Here is an 18,367-nt window from a genome sequence, read left to right on the forward strand (position 1 = left end):
GTTTCAGATTCTTTGTGTTATACCACTTTTTGAAACTCTTATACCACTACATTCTGCTTTTTGAATGCCTTGGTGTAAGTTAAGGCTGAATTGCAGCTTCTCTGCTGTGTTCAGTTGTGTGATGTAGACACACTCTGAAGACTGTAATGTTAACCTTGAAGTAGGTTAATTGCTCCTGTACCCTGCTTGTTTAGCATTTACCATTCTTCATGTCTTTCTGCCTCTCTCTGGGCAGACTGAGAAAATGTAGCCTGTCAGCTACTTCCAGATGTTTGAGAGAAGTTCTTACAGACTGTAAATCTCTTGCAGAAAGGATTGGTTGCAAGGTTCTTGGATTTCTGAAGATGCATAGACAGACTTCTGGGTAGGGCTGGTCATGCTTCATATTGACAGTAGAAAGGAAGTTACAAGTATCAGCACAAGATTTGAAACATTAAAGACATTGGAATGTTTGAGAAAGGAACAGATTTTTGGGTAAGACTGAGATCCTAAGCCAAACTGAGAATGACTGCTGAGAACCTTTATCTCCTAGCTGTTTTTCTGTCACCTTCTTTGGAGCTGATTTAACTCCCTGAAACAGCTTATTGCTCGATCAAAAGAGTATCTGCTTGTGTAAGGGAGGTTTTGCTTATCTGTCAAGACAGTGACCTTAGATGCTTGAATCCTGACCGCATTTCAAATACCCATATCTTTTGGCCATTTGCTTTTCTTGTAAGAATTTGTGCACTAAATATGTTACTGTATCCCATGTATGAGAGAACTTGAGCTAATCATTAATTGAAATTAAAGATGGTGGCCTCAGTGGAACTGATTCCACAGCTCCAGTAAGGACACTGATGCATATTTCTTGACCTGCAAGGCCCTGCTACACTATCTTGATTAGAACTTGTACTTCAGAGTGTATTTGTTTTATGTTAGGTTGTTTCAATGTAGATTCTACTTTTTAGGCTTTGTATAATGTTGAAGAATTCACTAGAATGCTAGCAGTAATTATTGTCTATAGACAACAGAGAAGAGAAATAGGATGCTGTAATCTACCTAACTCGGTAATTGGCTGTTTTTCTGGAAGAGGAAAAAACCCTGTTTTTTTTCTGGATATGATTTACTTTAAATTTGCTTGATTCTGCAAATGTTATAATGAATTCCAAGAAATCTTATTTAATCTCAGCACCCAAACTTTTCACTGCTACATTTCACTTCCAGCCTAGTGAGAATGTTTTGTTCAGAAGATCAGGTTTGAGCGTTCATTCTTTTATGTTTTTGAAGCAACTGAATGTTTTGGTGAGAATGTCCCTCCATTTGGGGCCTTACAGCAGCTCTTATTTCTATCACACATAGTAGGAGGCTGAAAGTATGTATGTGTACATAATTTCTCACAGTTTTTTGTGATCATAGCATTGTATTGGAGAAATCCTGAATACTTGGATGAAGTAGATAATGTCCTTGGTGGGGTATCTTCTCACATTGTTCCATCTTCCAGATCAATAGTAATGGGTATCTGTTACGAGGGAAAAGCAGGTGCAGATCCCTCAGGGATGAGGCACAATACTCACCAAGTGAAAGCTTTGGCTTTAATGAAAGGGTAGCATTACCACGGTGGGAGTCCCAGGACACCAATGCTAACCAAATGGTGACCCAAAGCAATGGAACCCTGCTCGGGAGTGAAGCTTAAAGGAATGCACCGCAGGGATGGATAATAAAACCTGTGCCGATTAACATGTGTTGTACATGTGTAGTGTTCTGTTTTGCTCATTAGTGAACTTGATGATGTAATGCAGGTGCTGTTCTCCAAATTCTGAGATCTGCAGCTGGCTGTCAGGTTAGCACCCATATAAAGGTGGGTGCAGATGGTGGGGGGGAAGTGAACTATCCTGGGTTACCATGTCAGTGAGATAAGATGTGATTGGGACTCTACATACTTGGGTGGGAAGAAGCAAAGAACTCTACTAGGTTACCATAACAAAGTCTTCTCACAACCTACTGTATCTCTCTTTTCAGGGACTCTTTCCGATGTGTTTTATTGAAGGTCTCTTCCCTCAGAGGCTTCTTTGCCTTCTGTTGTCTTGGCAGTCATCTGAAAGATGACTTTTAGTTTGGCCAAGCCAGGTGAAAGAATCTCCTGATTTTCTGTGGGGAGTCATAGGACATTGCTCTGTTCTTGCTCTGCTTACGTTAGAGTTGTGGTTGACATCCAACATTCAGTATTTCTACAATGTAGACTGTCAGCAGCACTCAGAACTAGAGAATGGATTTTCATTGTGTATTGGAGATGTCCTGGTCAGGAGGAGGTGCTCTGCTAGGCATTGCTTTGCTGTTATGTGGAAAGATCCTTTTCTGTAGGGAAGAACATAACTTCCTCCTTAGGAAGCATTTTTACTAAGAGTTTGAATATGTCTTGGAGGAACGTGGCCTTTAGAAATTGCACAGCTAAGGTCAATCTGACAAAAATACCTGCATTATGCACAAGATCTTTTATAAAGGGGAAATTGTTGTCTCTTGCCCCCTTCCTTCTTCTGCTTCTTTTAAAAACTGATGCTTCAATGGTGTTTGACTTGTGCCTTTACATTGATGGAACAAATGTTTAAGCCATTTGCTCCCCTCTTTGCAGGGAAGGTAGTTTTACTGGTATTTTCATTTTGACTGGAAGGATTGGAGATATTTGAGTTATTACAACTGTATTCTGCTCCCTGTGCTACCCCTGCCCTCCACTTCCAGGTGAGCTAGTGGTCTGTACCAATCTGATATTGGCCTCTAAGATGGCTTCTGAGTTTCAGTGGTCAGAATATGAATCTACTTGCTTTTTTTTTCTTCTTTTTTCCCTTTTATTTTTTTTTTAAGCCATGCTGTTCAATGGCTGAAGCCATTCTGTGTGCCTTGGATATTACATAAATGTTGTCACTTTTTTGTTACTGGGACAAAAGTTTTTGATTGTGTCTGGCTGAGAAGTCAAAGCAGTAATTTATTCTGATACAGATTATCTCATTGGAGAACTGCATAAGACCTTTTAGAAATGGTAACATGAAACTGCCAGTGTTGATTCTGGTATATTGTGCTAAAGTGACTGAAGTCTTCTGTTCAGAGTTATTTTGATGTACCTAGCATTGTATGTATGTTGAAAATTCCTGCTGTACTGCTGCCTTTGGAAACGTGGCCTTTTAGCATTCACTCTTTATTCCAGCAGATGTGTTTGGATCCTTTCTTACGTAATCACCTGTGACTCATCTAGGCAAGCATGTAAAGAGGAAAGTTGCGTGTTTGAAACTGCATGTAAAGATCCCTAGTCTGTATATGTAATTCCCAGCTCTTCCTACTCAAGTTTCTTTTGAGACCCTTAATCCTTTAGAATGCTGGAAACTGAGGAGAGTGTTCACTGTGCCTTTATGACAACAGGTATGCAATAGGAAGGGCAGGGTTTGGGGCATGCTACCACAGGTAAAGATTGTTGTGGCTGAAAGTGCTACACATAGGGACGCTTGCAATATGAAAGTATATGGAACAAATTTTGGTAAATAATTACACGTAAAGAATCTTTATCCCAGAAGGAGAGGATAGCAAATACTAAAACAATCTCTAGTAAACAGGAGTGAGGTGTGTTGATTTTGCTTAGACAACTGTACTTTTGGTGTCTTTGGTTGGAATTCTGCCTACTTCGCTCCTATTCATGAGATTGATGAGAATGGAATGTTCATTCTGTAGGATCATCCTCATTCTCACTTTCTTCAGTAATCGGGATTTGTAAGGAGTGGTTATAGGACCACTCCTTACAAATGTGGATGTAAGGAGTCATCCTGCTGTCATTCTATCCTACTGTAATTACATCTGAATCCAGGAAGAAAACTTTTATTTCTTGTATCTTTGGAGGAAAGCAACCGTGCATGTTCCTTGTGGGTGGCATGTAGTTAGGTCTTAGAGGAGCAAAGGATAATCAATGATTAAGAACAACAAAATATATCTTGAAAGGCTGTTTTGCATTGTGGAAGGTCGCTGTTTTACAAGGACCTTCTCTATACTCTAGAGATACTGTTGCTTGTAGGGGACTAGGCATCCTGCTCTGGGAGAGATGTTGATAGGAGAGGCCTTCTGCTGGCCTACTCAAGCTTTGATGATAGGCTTACCTTCACAGCTTTTGAAAAATGTAATGTGGAATAACAATGAAAGAAATTGTTGCTGCTGTAATAGTTAAGTATACTGTATGAAGGAATCCCTTAGGATTTAGTAGGCTAGCTTTGGGAGGAGCCACATAAGGTGCTGACAGCTTCGTCAGCAGATACCCCTTTCAGTCCCCTGCTGCCAGTTTTTACCTGTAGCTTTTAACACTTCTGAGATGCTTCTTTCTGAGATGTTTCAGTTTGTAGCAGTCAAATTACCAAAAAAAAGAAAAAAAGAAAATCTTGGTCAGGAAATAGAGGTTGGTCTTGAGCACGAATATGAGAGTATACTCCTTGTGCTACTGTCCTACAGCTGTTCAGCCCATAACTGTACAGCTCTCTGCAGCGGTCTTGGTGGCACAGTGATCTGAGCTGGGATAACAAGGGGTATGAATAGGCGCAAAATTTTGAAAAGAATAGATGTGCTTTAGATTTGCATTTAGAATCATAGAATCATTTAGGTTGGAAAAGACCTTTAAGATCATCGAGTCCAACCGTCAACCCAACACCACCATGCCCACTAAACCATGTCCTGAAGAGTGTCAAGGCAGTCTATAATCCTGATCATTTCTGGTGTGTGAAGATCATTACCATTGTGCATTATAATGGTTAAAATAAGAAGTCTCCAATCCAATTGATAGCATAGCGAACCTAGGTGTGCCTGTCATTGCAGTGCAGTTGTCTTGTCACACGTAGGGTTTCCTGTTTGCAATCCCTCCTGCATTCATAACATGAAAATTATAAATCTTGGTCAGATTTCTTCATCGCGAAGAAGAGTTCTAAAATCACAGCTTTATTAATTTACTGGCACTGAATTGGTTGGTTAAGAGAGACAGCAAGAGCTAATGAGTTTTTATACATTTTAATTTTTATATCTAACTATATAGATTAAAAAAAAATCTCTCCTCCCTGCCCCCCTTTGTGTTCAATAGTGCTCTCACACTGGTATCCTTCATAGCCAGATATATACTACATTTGGGAAACATCTTCATGAATGTCACTTTCCTTATGCTGACGTTCTTTACTGCTAACCAACACCCTCCTGAAATGCAGAAGCAAGGAAACTACAATTTAATAAAATACCAACTTGAAAAATAATGTCCTAGTCAATAGCTAGGTATTGTCACCTTTAAAATATTTAAAAGTAGATAATTCTGGTTTATATAGCACTAATCTCTTCTGGAAATGAAGCAATACTAAATTGGTCTTCTACAAGATGTGTAAACTCATAAAATGAGAGGATAACAAAAAGGAGAATACAGGTGGTGCTTAAGACTTTAGGTAATTGTATTTTTCTCACCAATTTCCCACACTTTAACACTTTTTTTCTCACATCTTTCGATATGGTGAAGACTGTTTATATTCTGGTAGAATGTCTTATAAGAGGGTACATGATAGTAGAATTTAAAATTTGTTCTTGCTTCTATATAAAGTTGGAGCTTGGCCAAATGAAGGACCACTGCTGTGTTTATCTTGATACTGTATAAAATGCATTTTTATTAACCTGCTTTCTCACCACTTCTGACTAAATGGAAAAATTTAGTTTGGTTGCAGCTGTGGTAAGAAACAAGGCAAGAGCACTTATTCAAGGTTTGCAAATTAGCTCCTTTATTTACTTCAAGTAATTTTTATCTTTATTTTTTTTATCTACAGATGGCAATAGTGGTTGGAGATGTCCAGCTTGTCAGAATGCTTCTACGCAAGTTCCTAAAACTTACACTTGTTTCTGTGGTGAGTTTCTTGCTTGCTTTGGCAAAGAAAAACAATTTTGTTCTTTTGATTCTTTTCTTTTTTTTTTAAATTTGAATTCTGATGTTGCTGCTTGTTTGCTACATCCCTGAAATTTAACCCTGTTAAGCACTTTATTGACACTGGAAGGTGGCTGCGCAGAGAATCACACATGTTACTTAAAACATTTAAAAAAAGAAATATTAAATCATAAGTGATAAATATTTTCCTATCACTATGTAAAAATAGTGATTTTTTTATAGACTAATGGTAGAATTGGGCTGCTAGCCTACATGCTTTCCTTCTGTAGAAGGACTGAAATAACTTGCATGTGTTATGTCTCTTTGTGGCAAGACACACCACAATAACACACAATTAAAGCATACAACTGTCTAAACCTTTAAATTGACTTAGCAGTTTTGTCATTTATGTTGATTGGGGACACATAAAGGTTAAATAGGAAATAATATTCAGACTTTTCAGACCTTTATGTAGATACATCTTTAATAAGAGGTAAATGAAGTGAGTACAACATTCACTAAGCCATAAGTATATGACAAAAAGGGAGAAATTATGTTACTTAATTGCAAATAAATTTTGTTTGGGATTTACACTTCTGAAATTTGTGTTGATTTCACATAGCTTTCCCTTCCTTAAGTCAGAGTCACTGGGAAGTTTCACCTCACTTTCTACAAAACAATATTCTGGAATTGAGACAGGAAGTGGGAGTGAGTGAACTTGCCCTAAAGAAACTAGATTTATGCTGTAATAGGTAACAATTCTAAAGTTCCCTTTATTTAAATGTGTTAGTGAGTGAGTTAACAGTGCAGTGCAGGTGAGAGAGAGTTTTGGTGTGACAATATGTGAAATCTTACAAGTATAGAGATAATAATTCAGTTAGAATGAATGTTTTGATTCCAGTTGAAAATTACACTTTAAGACAGGTTGTCCATCTGTTAAATAGGAAGGAAAATCTGCCTAGTTTTAAAGACTGTTTCATAGTTTTGGGAGATCTACAATAGGAACCTCAAGTTGTCCATAGGCTTAATATTAGCAGAGCACCATGTTGGAACATAAGACTTTAATCTTCTATAGATAATTTTACATTAACAATATAGCATTTGGACATCACCACGATTTTCCTGGGTATTCAACTAGTTTAATTGAAACTTAGGTGAATAAATGCCATCTGTGGTCTTTATTCATATTTCTCTAGCTTGCTACTTGTAGAATATATGAAGGTATACTAAAAGAGTTAAATTGATATGTCACCCAAAATACATTTTCTTGGTGTTTTTCATTGTTGCAACTCAAATTTGTAACACTGGCTCAGTTGCTTCATTGCTAATTTAGTTCCCCTCTTGCAGAGAGCCAAATTAGGGGGGTGTGTGTGTGTTAACCATGGTAATTAACTTTAACCCTGATGATCATGTCATGCACTTAGAGCTATGAAATTTGCTAACAGTATGTCAGGTTAATTAAAATATGGTTTCAGTGCTTGTCTGAAATACAGAATACTTGAAGCTAACATACTGGATTTATCGCTTCTTATTCAAGCTTTAATGTTTAGACTTATATAGAGTCTGCTTCTTTTAAAGAGAAGTAACTTTCATAATTTGCCCAGTCATTTCATTCTGTCCCTATTCCCCGTCACGTTACCAGCTACATCTTATTTTCTGGGAATGGAGTCTTTTTTTTTTCTTTTTTTTTTTTTTTCTTTCTTCCCCCTTCTGCATTGAGGCAGCAAGGGAGTTTCACCCTTTAATTTTCTTACCTACTATGCAGCCTGACCAACTAAGGGGGGCTTTTAATTTTCTTGTATTTTATCAGTTTAATGTAAAATACCAGCTACCTAAGTGCCTGCTGAGAGCATAGAAGGAAAGAATCTTCTGGAGCTTGATATTCCAGTGGCATGCACTTCTAAAGAAGTTGAGTATGTATCAGCACTGAAAGTGGAGAAAACCACAAAACATCTTGTGTCATTTTGTTTTTCAAAGAAAAATACTGCCAATATTGAAAATATAGCGTTTTCTTTTTGGCGTGGTATTTTTCCCAAATTCAGTATTGTATTCAAGGCAATATATATGTTTTTGTCTTTGACATGGTTTAGGTAAGGTGCACAATCCTGAATGGAATAGAAATGAAATCCCACATAGCTGTGGGGAGCTTTGTGGAAAGAAGAGGCAGTGTTTGGACTGTCCACATCTTTGTAACATGTAAGTAAATGTTTATTGTATAAATATTGAAATGATCCAGAGAAAATTTCTGGAGACTGTATTTGGACATTTTTTGACTGTAGGATATGCTTAGAGGTGTATTTGGTTTATAGCTCAGCTGAAACATTGAAGAAATGGAGGCTATTTTTATTTGTATTTCTAAAGTGAGTTCATAAGAGAGAATGAACAGGCAGTCCACAACAGGTGTAGCAACATTTCCATTGTATTTTAGGAACTGAACCAGCTCCCTGACTTGGTTTCAAGAACTTTCATTGAAGTAGAAAGTTATTCTTGATATTGCCCTTTCTCCAGTATTTAATCTCATCTATTCTAGGAAACCCTTTGCAGTTGAAGTATGTGGGATTCTTTGCGGCTATTCCATCAACAGTCAGAGTATGGGAGATTTAGATGCTTATAGCTATCCACTGCTCTTTATATCCGAATTATTTATGCAGTGCCTAGCAACAGAATCTGAATTGCAGTATTGTCTTGAGTTTTCAGAAACCACACACCAGGTATCTACACTGCAGCTATCTGGTGTGACACTACCAGAAACAAGCAAACATCATCCCCTTTTCTCCCCATACGTGACATCAGAGGAACATTGTTCTCATTGCTTTGCATTAGGATGCTTGTACTTGCTCCCTCTGCCGTGTAGATGAAATGTGCAGAGTACAGGAGGTTTTGAAAGTAAGCCATTGTAATAGTTGTTGGTGGTCTAAACTGCAGCCTCCCTCCAGCTGTCTGCCCTTTGTGTGCATTGTGTTACGCTATATGCTAGGCTTGTGCGAATGATTGTCCCCTGTGGAATGAGCAGCTCTGAGAGCGATGTGACTGGTCATGTAATCTTTTGGTGGTGCCAGTTGTGCTATTCCAAGTGCTGCTTAGGTGGTTACATTATTGAAGTAGCAAGTTGAAATCGATCAAAGTGGATTAAGTTACCTGAGAATCTGTTTTCCCTTTAAAACTGAGTAAGCATCAGACTCTTGTGGCTGAGGAGAAAGAGTTGGATTAAAAGTCGTGGGAAAAGATTTTGATCCTTTTACTTTAATACTTTGTAAAGTTATTAGTTTTATCAAGAAAACATTGAAAATATGGGGATTTTCCCCCCGCTGTGTTCCCTGAGTAGGAAATGAGACCTTCAATTAAATCAGAAGGTGGCAAATTCAGAATGCATCAAATGCATTGTGCTAGGCAGGTCATCTCTGTGCAAGAAATTGATGCAAATAATTAATAAGATTCAAAAGAGAACAGATCCTCATACGGCTAGTAAGAATGTCTAGAGCTCTCAGCATCACGTAGATGCTTTTGGAAAGGATGTTAAAGCTCATACTCTAGTTAGAGATTACGGTGACAGCCAGGTTCAGGCAAGAAGTGTATTGTATGTGGGGAGGGTCTAATTGGTCATCACTTTCTACTTTGCAGGGTTAGACCATCATTTCTGAGGCCTTTGTCTATAAGCACTGTCTAAAATGATGTAATGAGACATATGCATCCTACATATTTTCAGTTTGAATCAGAGCTATGTTTCCTTAGGTTTTGTGACCCTGGTGGTTATGGCTTTCAAATTATTTGGCATCTCCTTTATACTTGTCAGGAATGTCTGAAATTGATGTTCAAATTTAAAAAATGAGCTTACAGAGATATAGCAATTCTTCAGCCTACTGTTGCCTGTAACCAGCTTATACCTATGTGTTGATCCCCTTTATACCAATAGAACAAATGGTTTTCTACTGAAGTGGTATTTTGGTTATTCATTTATGATTTGGGGGTTTGCTTCCCTCCCCCCCCACCGCCCCCAACCTTGTGTATGGAATTGTTTAAATGATTGGCCAATTCCTAACTGTATTTCTTCAATCTTTTTTTTTTTCTTTTTTAAAAAATGTAGATGTCATTGTGTTAATCTCCTTTCCATGGTATAGAGTTTAGTTGGATGCTTGTGTTAACTGTGGCGCTAGCTAGCCCATTTTGGTGAAAATGAGTGAGGGTAATTTACACTGTTTTAATAATAAACCTTTAATATTTGCTCAGATTTACTGAGACGGGTTAGTAACCATTTATATAAACAGCTTCTTGGCAGAGCTGAGGAACAGGCAAGCAGCTGTTTGAAAGGGGATTGCTTTGCAAGCCTTTTACTAGTGTGAGCTGTGGTATGCGTAGCACTTCACAAAGTGAGTTCTCTTCACATTTTTAGTTCAAATACGCTGAAATTCATTTTGCTGTGCTAGATTCTACATCAAAGAAACATCTAGCTTAACCTTCAAGAAAATGATAATAAACTGATAATAAACTTCATGACAAACTTAAACTTAAGACTCAGAAGTTCTCCCTGCCAACTGGAACTATGCAAGGCCTTGAGAGCATTTGAAAAAGGTCTTACAAAAGCAGTAAATGAAATTTTCTCTCTGCTAGTTTGAATTTTAGTGTCTGGTCTTCCTTCATAGATCTTTGGTGCTTTAATCTTTTCCACAGCAGCTACTGGAAGCCCTTTTGGGCTGTCTTACAGTATCTAGTATTTTTACTGTCAGGCAGATGGACGTTTAATTTTTTCTATGTCTAGATGTATCTATCATTACAACTTTTGTTGTTTGCCAGTTCTCTAGAGAAGTGGTAGTAAATTGTGAATTAACTGCTCCATGCTAATGATAGATAATGGAGTTTCAGTAAAAATAAGACTTCATTCACTGAACAGAAGTTAATACTGAGGTCTTTAACCTGTCTTTCTGAGTTTAGTTTGTAACACCGTTAAGACGTTTAACTTAACATTTTGATTAGTCCCTTAAAACAGACTAAAACTCTAAGGTATGACCCATCTTTATCATCTAATGACAATTTCCTGCACTTTCTGTGTGTGTCTGCGTGCTGAATAAAATTTGAATTTCTATCTTAACTGTTGTTGTATTGATCAAGTAAATCTTGGAACCGTAGACATACTATAGCTTCTGTGTAAACCAAATTGCACCAGAGACTTTTGCTAAATAAGTAGCATGCAAGCGCATGTATCTGGAGGAATGTGTAAAGAATGCTTATTTTTGAAGTTGGAAGTTTCGTTTCAAAGGGTTAGTTTTTGCATTACTAGAATTTTTCTGTTCATATTAACAAAATGACACATGCTTACTTAAAACTGTCTTGGAAACAAACATTATCAAAAATTGGAGATGTCTGGAAATTAATTGCATTATACCCTTCTAACAAAAGGAATCTTGCTATAAGACTGGAGTCTACTATTACAGGTATTTACAACTTAAAAATATCCATGATCATTATAAATTGCTGTTGTGTGGTATAGTATCATCAGATAGTGTGCCAAGACTGGGCTTACGGAAGCAATGTTAACATTGCTCGAATATGACAGCGTTGAGGAAAATAATATACCAGGTAGAAAACTTAACATGACAATATTTCTGAAGATGATGTGTCTTCTCTCTTTTCCAATTTATGACCTACATCATAGTATTTTGAGTTTATATCTACTTTTAATCTGATTCTTAAGTTTATAAGGTGGCATCCAGCCATTAGAATCCTTCATGGGTCTGTGAGAATTGAAGTCAAGACAGTGAAATATGTAATGCTGTCCTCTTACAATAGGTTTTCTGTTGCGGAATGGTGAAGTTAATTCTCATTGTTTGAAGTTCCACAATACAGTTTTAATTAATTTAATGGATTTTCTTTCTTTCCATCTTTCCATTTCTCTCTGTATCGTGTTTTCTCTGCTCCATCCAGTTTTGCTCTTTTCTCCTGGTCCTTGTGCTGGTGCTTATTTAACTCTTCATTATGCCATAAAACTGACCTATCGAAGAGGGAGGGTTGTGGTTTGGTGGTTTGTTTTTTCATGTTGTTCTTGGTGGTGTTTTTTTGTGTCAGATTGGTTTGTCATGCAATGGCTTGGCTTTACTGTTAGAGCTGGTATAAGCTGGATGATAGGTTAGGCCTTGTTGTCAACTGGGAGGAGTGGTAGAGGAAGAAGGGAGCCAGACCACTGTTAACAAACTGCTGACATGACTCAATTATATTGCATATGACTATAGTAACTGGTGTGCTAATTAGTGCTTGCATAGTGACTGTACTTGGGGAATTTATTAATTGGGTAGTCTGTGTTTATAGGTTTTGGGGATTTTTTATTTTTTTTTTCCTTTTTCTTTTGGCTAGGACATCTGGGCTGGTCAGTCCTGGCTGATAATTTTTCCATGTGAAAGTTGCTGTATTTGCAAAGGAAAGCAACTGGGAGCTGGCTAAGGAAGAGTGCAGACAAGTTAGTTAAGTACAATTTCACAAACCTGCAATTGTCTGTGCCCAACAGAGGTCTTATATGCAGATAGGGACCATCTAGTGTTTCTTGAAGTAGGAGGTGAGATCTGATAAGTAAAGGACTGGCAAGTTCCTGTGCGTGTCATCAATGCACTTGATAGTAAGGAAGAAAACTGAGGCAGACTTGCTGCGTCTCCCACATGTTACCTTACGGGAAAAGGAGCAACAGCTCTTGCTGGTGAAGTTAGAAATGCTGAGTTCAAAGATAAAAGCCACCAACTCAAAAGAAGAAATTCGTAGAGAAGTTTTTGTCTCTAATCTATTTAAGATCACTGAAGAAAGAACTGTATTAATGGTTTGGACATGTGATGTTTGTTTTGAGTGTTATCAGTGATGAACACAGTTGATACTGCATGCCTGCTGGTGAAATGCAAAATATGAAATGTGTTAGTAGCACTGTTACTGTTGATTTGACAGCAGCAGGAATACTGAAGTTTTCCTTCAGCATCAGTGACACTTGAGACTGATGCAACTGTAGTTATCCAATACTCTTTTCTTGTGTTAATAATGCTTTCATACCCTGCAGGAGTGTAGATGGCTTGTATAGTATTCTGGTAATGCACTGCGGATTGGGTCATGGTGGTTTGTTTTTCTGGGAGTGTAGTAAAGCTAAAGTTAACTTTACAATTTTGTTTGCTTTTTTTAACTTATTTTTAAGCCTGTGCCATCCAGGACCTTGCCCTTCATGCCCAGCCTTTGTGACAAAAACATGTGAATGTGGACAAACAAGGTGAGAATGTTTCTATTATACAAAAAAAAGTCTATATAAGAATAGTTTATTAAAAGTTTATTTAATAGAATTTTTCTTTCTTAAATTTTATTGAAAGTTTACAGAGCAAAGTTTATTCTGAGCTGTAACTTTATTTTAGCATGCAAATAAATGTGGAGAATTTTATACTTTAAAAAATGCAATTACTTTAAATCTTTTAAGAAAAAATAAAAATAATAAAAAAAGAATTGTCTGTGTTAAAATCAATTTATGGTACACGTAGCTGAATTGTCCAAGCAATCTGAGTTGGGTTGATTTTGAAATCCTATTCTAGTATTTATTTATTTCATTTTGTAGAAGACACAGGGAAAGAAGCAGAAATAGGTTCACACCCTTTCTGTGTGAATGGAGTGTAATGTTGAGTTACTCCATTCCAGAAATAATAATTTCAAAAATAACATGTACATTTCTAGGAATCTGTACCCCTAGCAAGAGAGATGTAGTATATTCCAGACCTGAAGGCTATCTTTTCCTTGCATGTTTGATGTATATAGTCATTGCCAACAGCAAGACTGTACTGCCCATACTATCTGTGATCTGTCACATTCAGTTGTTTTGAGCCTTTACAGTCCCTGTTCTAGCTACCTAGAACTGATCATGTGTAATAAAATATCTTCCTGTGCTTGTTTCCAGAACTAAAACAAACAAAAACTGATTTCAGTGCTAGCATTCTTGCTTTAGAAAAGAGGTTTTCAGACTTAACAATTATTTCTGAAAGTTTGAATGTAATATTAAGTGATGTTGATTTTTCAAAAGAAGGTACAGCTATTTCTGTGGCAGTATTTGTAGTTGAAAGCACTTTGTCTTCAGCAGAAAAATGGATTGGTTGTAGAATGCTGAATTTTATTTTATATAGTAAGATCACCTTTTTTTTTAAATTCTAGCTATTCTTGCATTTAAACATTTAATAGGTTCAACCAACTTTGATTTATTACTTTTTTCCCAGGTGCCAGGTACTTTCACCAGATTGCTGATTTTTGTAATACTGCATTTAATACTTAAAACTTTCTTCTAAACAGCATTTTTTCATATGTACTGTATTAGCACACAAGATGTATGTGGTATGGCACCTGTGTAAGATACTTTAAAGTTACTATTTCAAATATACATTTTACAGCCATTGTATAATGCCAGCCAGAATAGAAAAAGAGGAGAATTTATTGTTTTATCCTACTTTTTTAACAATTTAATTAAAAAACCCCTAACTCTTTGTAGACTACTGACTCAATATTAAGGCCCACATCCCTATCTTCATTGTGCTCAGTGGACTTAAGATTGTTTAAGTCTCAGAAAGATGTCTGTAATAGAAATAGCCGCTCTTCTGGCATGATGCATAACCATATGTTAGGTTCAAGTTACAGTGTCACCTTTTTTTTTTCCATTTTGTTGAGAGAAAATTCTGTAGACTTACTGCTGGTCCTAAGTGTCCTACTTTAGGGGGGTGGGAAAGGGGAAGCAGGAGGAAAAATAGGGGGGTTATTTCCTAAAAACTCTTTCATTAATAAGTTATGCTTCCTTTCAAAGGCTTTGGCATTTCACTGAAAAAGTATTTTCCTTTTTAATAAATGCTCTATAAGATACTAAGGTAGCTGACAGACTATGGTGTCATTTCTCTACAGTCATTCAGTTCGCTGTGGCCAATCAACAAAAATTCATTGTTCTAATGTATGTGGAAATACTTTAAACTGTGGTAAGCACAGCTGTACTCAAGTGTGCCATGCAGGAAAATGTTCACCTTGCCAATTAACAGTACAGCAAGGTAAGTGTTGGAATGCTTTATGTATCTCTATACTATGAAAACAAGAGGGTAAAAAAAACCAGTACCAAGAGGCAAGTGCTTTGTTTTTACTTAACAAAACCAAAATCTCTTGCTAGAATATTTAAAAAATGGAAAATGCGTCAGCATTGCTATATATTTAAATAAGAATATAAATGTGACTAGAAAGAATCCTGCCAAGATGATTAGGCTGTTGGAGCACGTGCCCTCTTAGGGCAGGCTGGTGGTACTGGACTTTGTTAGCTTGAGAAGGCTGAGAAGTAGCCTTTCAGTAGCTAATAGGAGGTAATCAAGTAGACAGAGACAGGCTGTGCATGGAGGGGTGGATGAGAGATAATGAGTCTAAGTTGAAATGTTACAACTAACTATAAGGTAAAACTCTTTTCTTGGAAACCTGCAGGTTTTCAAGACCCAACTGAATAAAACACTTGAGTAATGTGGTCTGATCTCATTGCTGACTCTGCTTTAAGTAAGGGCTTGGACTAGCTGATCCCCCCGAGGGTCTTTCTGACCTGAATTGTCCTATGATCCTACTTAATCTTTTACTATAATTCTGAGACTTGATTTAACAGTGCATGGAAGAAGAATAGAAAGAGGTATAGGAAAGCATATTTCAACAAGCTACTCACAGTTCCTGTTAAAATTTTCTAAACTTAGTCTTGAATGGAAATTAAATTGTCCAAATATATGTGCCAACATACAAATACATTTTTGTTGAACAGTTTATACAGAAAATTGCAAGTTAATTTTCTCAACTTCTAAGGTAATATTTAACTTGTTATGTATACTCCTTTAATAAGTAAGCTTTTTGGGCAGACAGTACTTCCCCTTTAGTTTTTATCTCCTTATGAAAACAAATAAAACAGGAATTCCAGCTTCTGTAGGACTGAGAAACCTCTATTGCTGAAATAAATCTAAAGCGGAGCAACTTCATTATCCTTCTAAAAGCTGACTGTAACATTTTTTCATATTTTATCTTTTTATATTTGCTGTACTGCTGGAAGTGTTTTGTCACTGATATTCTCTTGTTTTCTGTGGAATATTGCTTTCTTTCAGTGTGTTACTGTGGAAGCAACTTTAAAGAAGTGTTGTGTGGGACAAAGGAAGAATTCTCTGATGGATTTGGGAATTTCTCATGTCAGAATATATGTGGCAAGTAAGGTCACTATAATTTAGGCTTTTGAAAAGAAAAAGGTCGTTTTATTTGCATTCAGTGATCATGATACTCTTAGATAATTCTGCTTTTTTGTTTTGTTTTGTTTTGTGTTTCTTTGGTTTTGTTTTTTTCCAGAAAATTAAATTGTGGGAGGCACAACTGCACACAAGTATGCCATCCTCAGCCTTGCCAGCTCTGTCCACGACTTCCTCAAGTAGTGTATCGCTGTCCCTGTGGTCAGACTCCTCTCAGCAAGTTACTGGAACTAGGATGTGTTGAACGTAAAATATGCACAGACCCTATCCCGTCGTGTGGAAAAACATGTGGCAAACCTCTCTCTTGTGGTAGCTATGGTAATTAGAACTTTCTGCATCAGAGTATTCAAATTATTTTGTTGTTTAAAAAAAAAAAAAAGTGGTCCTTAACTGTATCATTTCAAGAAATAAGTATTTGCTTAGTGATTTGGGGGTTTTAACCGAACTGAGTGTAAAAGCCACTGAATGTAATGTAAAAGCCTGCAGTCTGACTCTTTTGTTCATAGTTATACCTTAAAATCAGATAATATATTTGTCTAGAAAGCACTAACACTAGCTAGCCTTTTAAATTTTGTTTACATGCACCTTTCCTATATTGGTAGAGGAATAGAGCTGTAGGAATTTCCAGAGAGTAGTATGTACTAATGTCTTTTAAAAGCCCACCAACATCTTTGACTTTCCTGTGGAGACTGGTAGATATAAATGACTTTTTTCAGATGTCTTCAGTAAATACTCATTTCCTGCTGCTCTAAGAGGGTCATGAAGTAAAAAGTAGCATTGGAAAGTTGGAGAAAGTTATGTGCAGAAGCAATCTGACACTTCAGTGAGTGCCTTAGGTAACTCAAGTGTATTTAACTGTGAGATTGTGTGAAGCTCAAGTTTTACAGCCTACATATTTAATCATGATTTGTTAGACCTTAGAGAGGAGAGAGCAATGTTGTCAAGATGCGGGTTGCTTAGTAATGACTGATCCATTTTGTCAGGCTAAGGACAACAAGTAGAAAGGGAATGAGTAATTTAGCTTTTAACTGAATTTCAGTTACCCTAGTAAGTGAAATATGAAGGTATGCATAATAAGTCATTCTTTTGGGCTGAAAGGGAAGACAAAATTACTTAAAATTCCTGGATCTTAGGGAAGATAGTATCACACAAAAATATTTTTTTGTTTGTTTCCATACGTTAATGTAAAAAATATTTAAAACGTATGCATTTTCAGTGTTAATTTTAGACCTGAAACTCTTGTCTATAGATTCAGGATTAAAAAGTTGAAAATAATGACAAATTTTGTGCACATTTAACTCAAAATGGTTAATTTGTTTGGAAATGCAGCTGCACATAAGCTTAGTATCTTTGACCAGTGATGCTCCTAATAAGTATGAAGTTCCAGGTCATGGATTTTATTTTTTTATTAATTGTTAATATTTGTATTTTCATTTTGCTAGAGTTTGTTCATACATGTGAAAGCCTTTGCCATGAAGGAGAGTGTAAACCATGTTCTCACACATCAAATATTTATTGTAGGTGTGGCTTCAAAAAAAAGGTGAGTGTATGAACCTTGACCATGGAAATGGGTAATCTTTGTTGTTTTTTAAAGCTGTGGAGAAAAAGGAGCTGAGCTGAAGTAGTTGAGGAAAAGAAAGTTAAGAGGTATAAGAGGTGCTGTGCTCCTTAGTTGCAAGAACCTCCATTGTATACTAACTGATAGATGCTGACTACATTATACTGTCAAGTGCTAACATAGGCTACTTAATGTGAAGGCAATTTTTTTAAGTATTTTTGCAGAGTTTACACAGAATTCTGTTTAAGCTGGTTGCAAAGTCCTATATTATCCTGTAATGTTTATATAGCACAAACAATGGTAGTTTTACTGAGAGTAATGTAAACTGAGAGAAGAAAGGTAGCCTAACATAAAAAGCTCACTAAAAATTTATAGTAATAGCTCGTAGATTTGTTGTAGAATTTTTTGGAGAGAATATGAAGTTTTTACTGGTCCCCATTTCTATATATATATAGTAACCCAGCAATTGTTGTTATATAACAATTAGTGTATTTTTAAATTATGCTACTTTCTGTAATCATAGCTTTGAAATCTTTGGCTACTATCACAGGAGCCTTGACGACTGTTCTGACCTGTTACATATCATCTATAAGTAGACATGGCTTCTGAATATATAAGTCCATAAGTGCATGGAAATGACTGAGACTTTGCTTGAGGTTGGAACAGTTTTTT

At 36.6% G+C, this 18,367-nt stretch overlaps 1 protein-coding gene across 1 annotated transcript in view; it reads left to right on the top strand.

Annotated features, from left to right (window-relative positions):
- Window positions 1-18,367, top strand: part of NFX1 (nuclear transcription factor, X-box binding 1) — a 70,108-nt gene that overhangs the window by 12,841 nt on the left and 38,900 nt on the right. Inside the window, exons 4-10 of the mRNA XM_010577124.1 lie at window positions 5,802-5,879; window positions 7,987-8,092; window positions 13,059-13,130; window positions 14,789-14,928; window positions 16,003-16,102; window positions 16,238-16,455; window positions 17,580-17,677. Of these exons, the coding sequence (XP_010575426.1) occupies window positions 5,802-5,879; window positions 7,987-8,092; window positions 13,059-13,130; window positions 14,789-14,928; window positions 16,003-16,102; window positions 16,238-16,455; window positions 17,580-17,677 (812 nt within the window). The remainder of the gene's footprint in view (window positions 1-5,801; window positions 5,880-7,986; window positions 8,093-13,058; window positions 13,131-14,788; window positions 14,929-16,002; window positions 16,103-16,237; window positions 16,456-17,579; window positions 17,678-18,367) is intronic.

The sequence above is a fragment of the Haliaeetus leucocephalus genome, unplaced genomic scaffold (genome assembly GCF_000737465.1).
Source record: "Haliaeetus leucocephalus isolate CR32 unplaced genomic scaffold, Haliaeetus_leucocephalus-4.0 Scaffold41, whole genome shotgun sequence".
Classification (NCBI taxonomy): Eukaryota; Metazoa; Chordata; class Aves; order Accipitriformes; family Accipitridae; genus Haliaeetus; species Haliaeetus leucocephalus.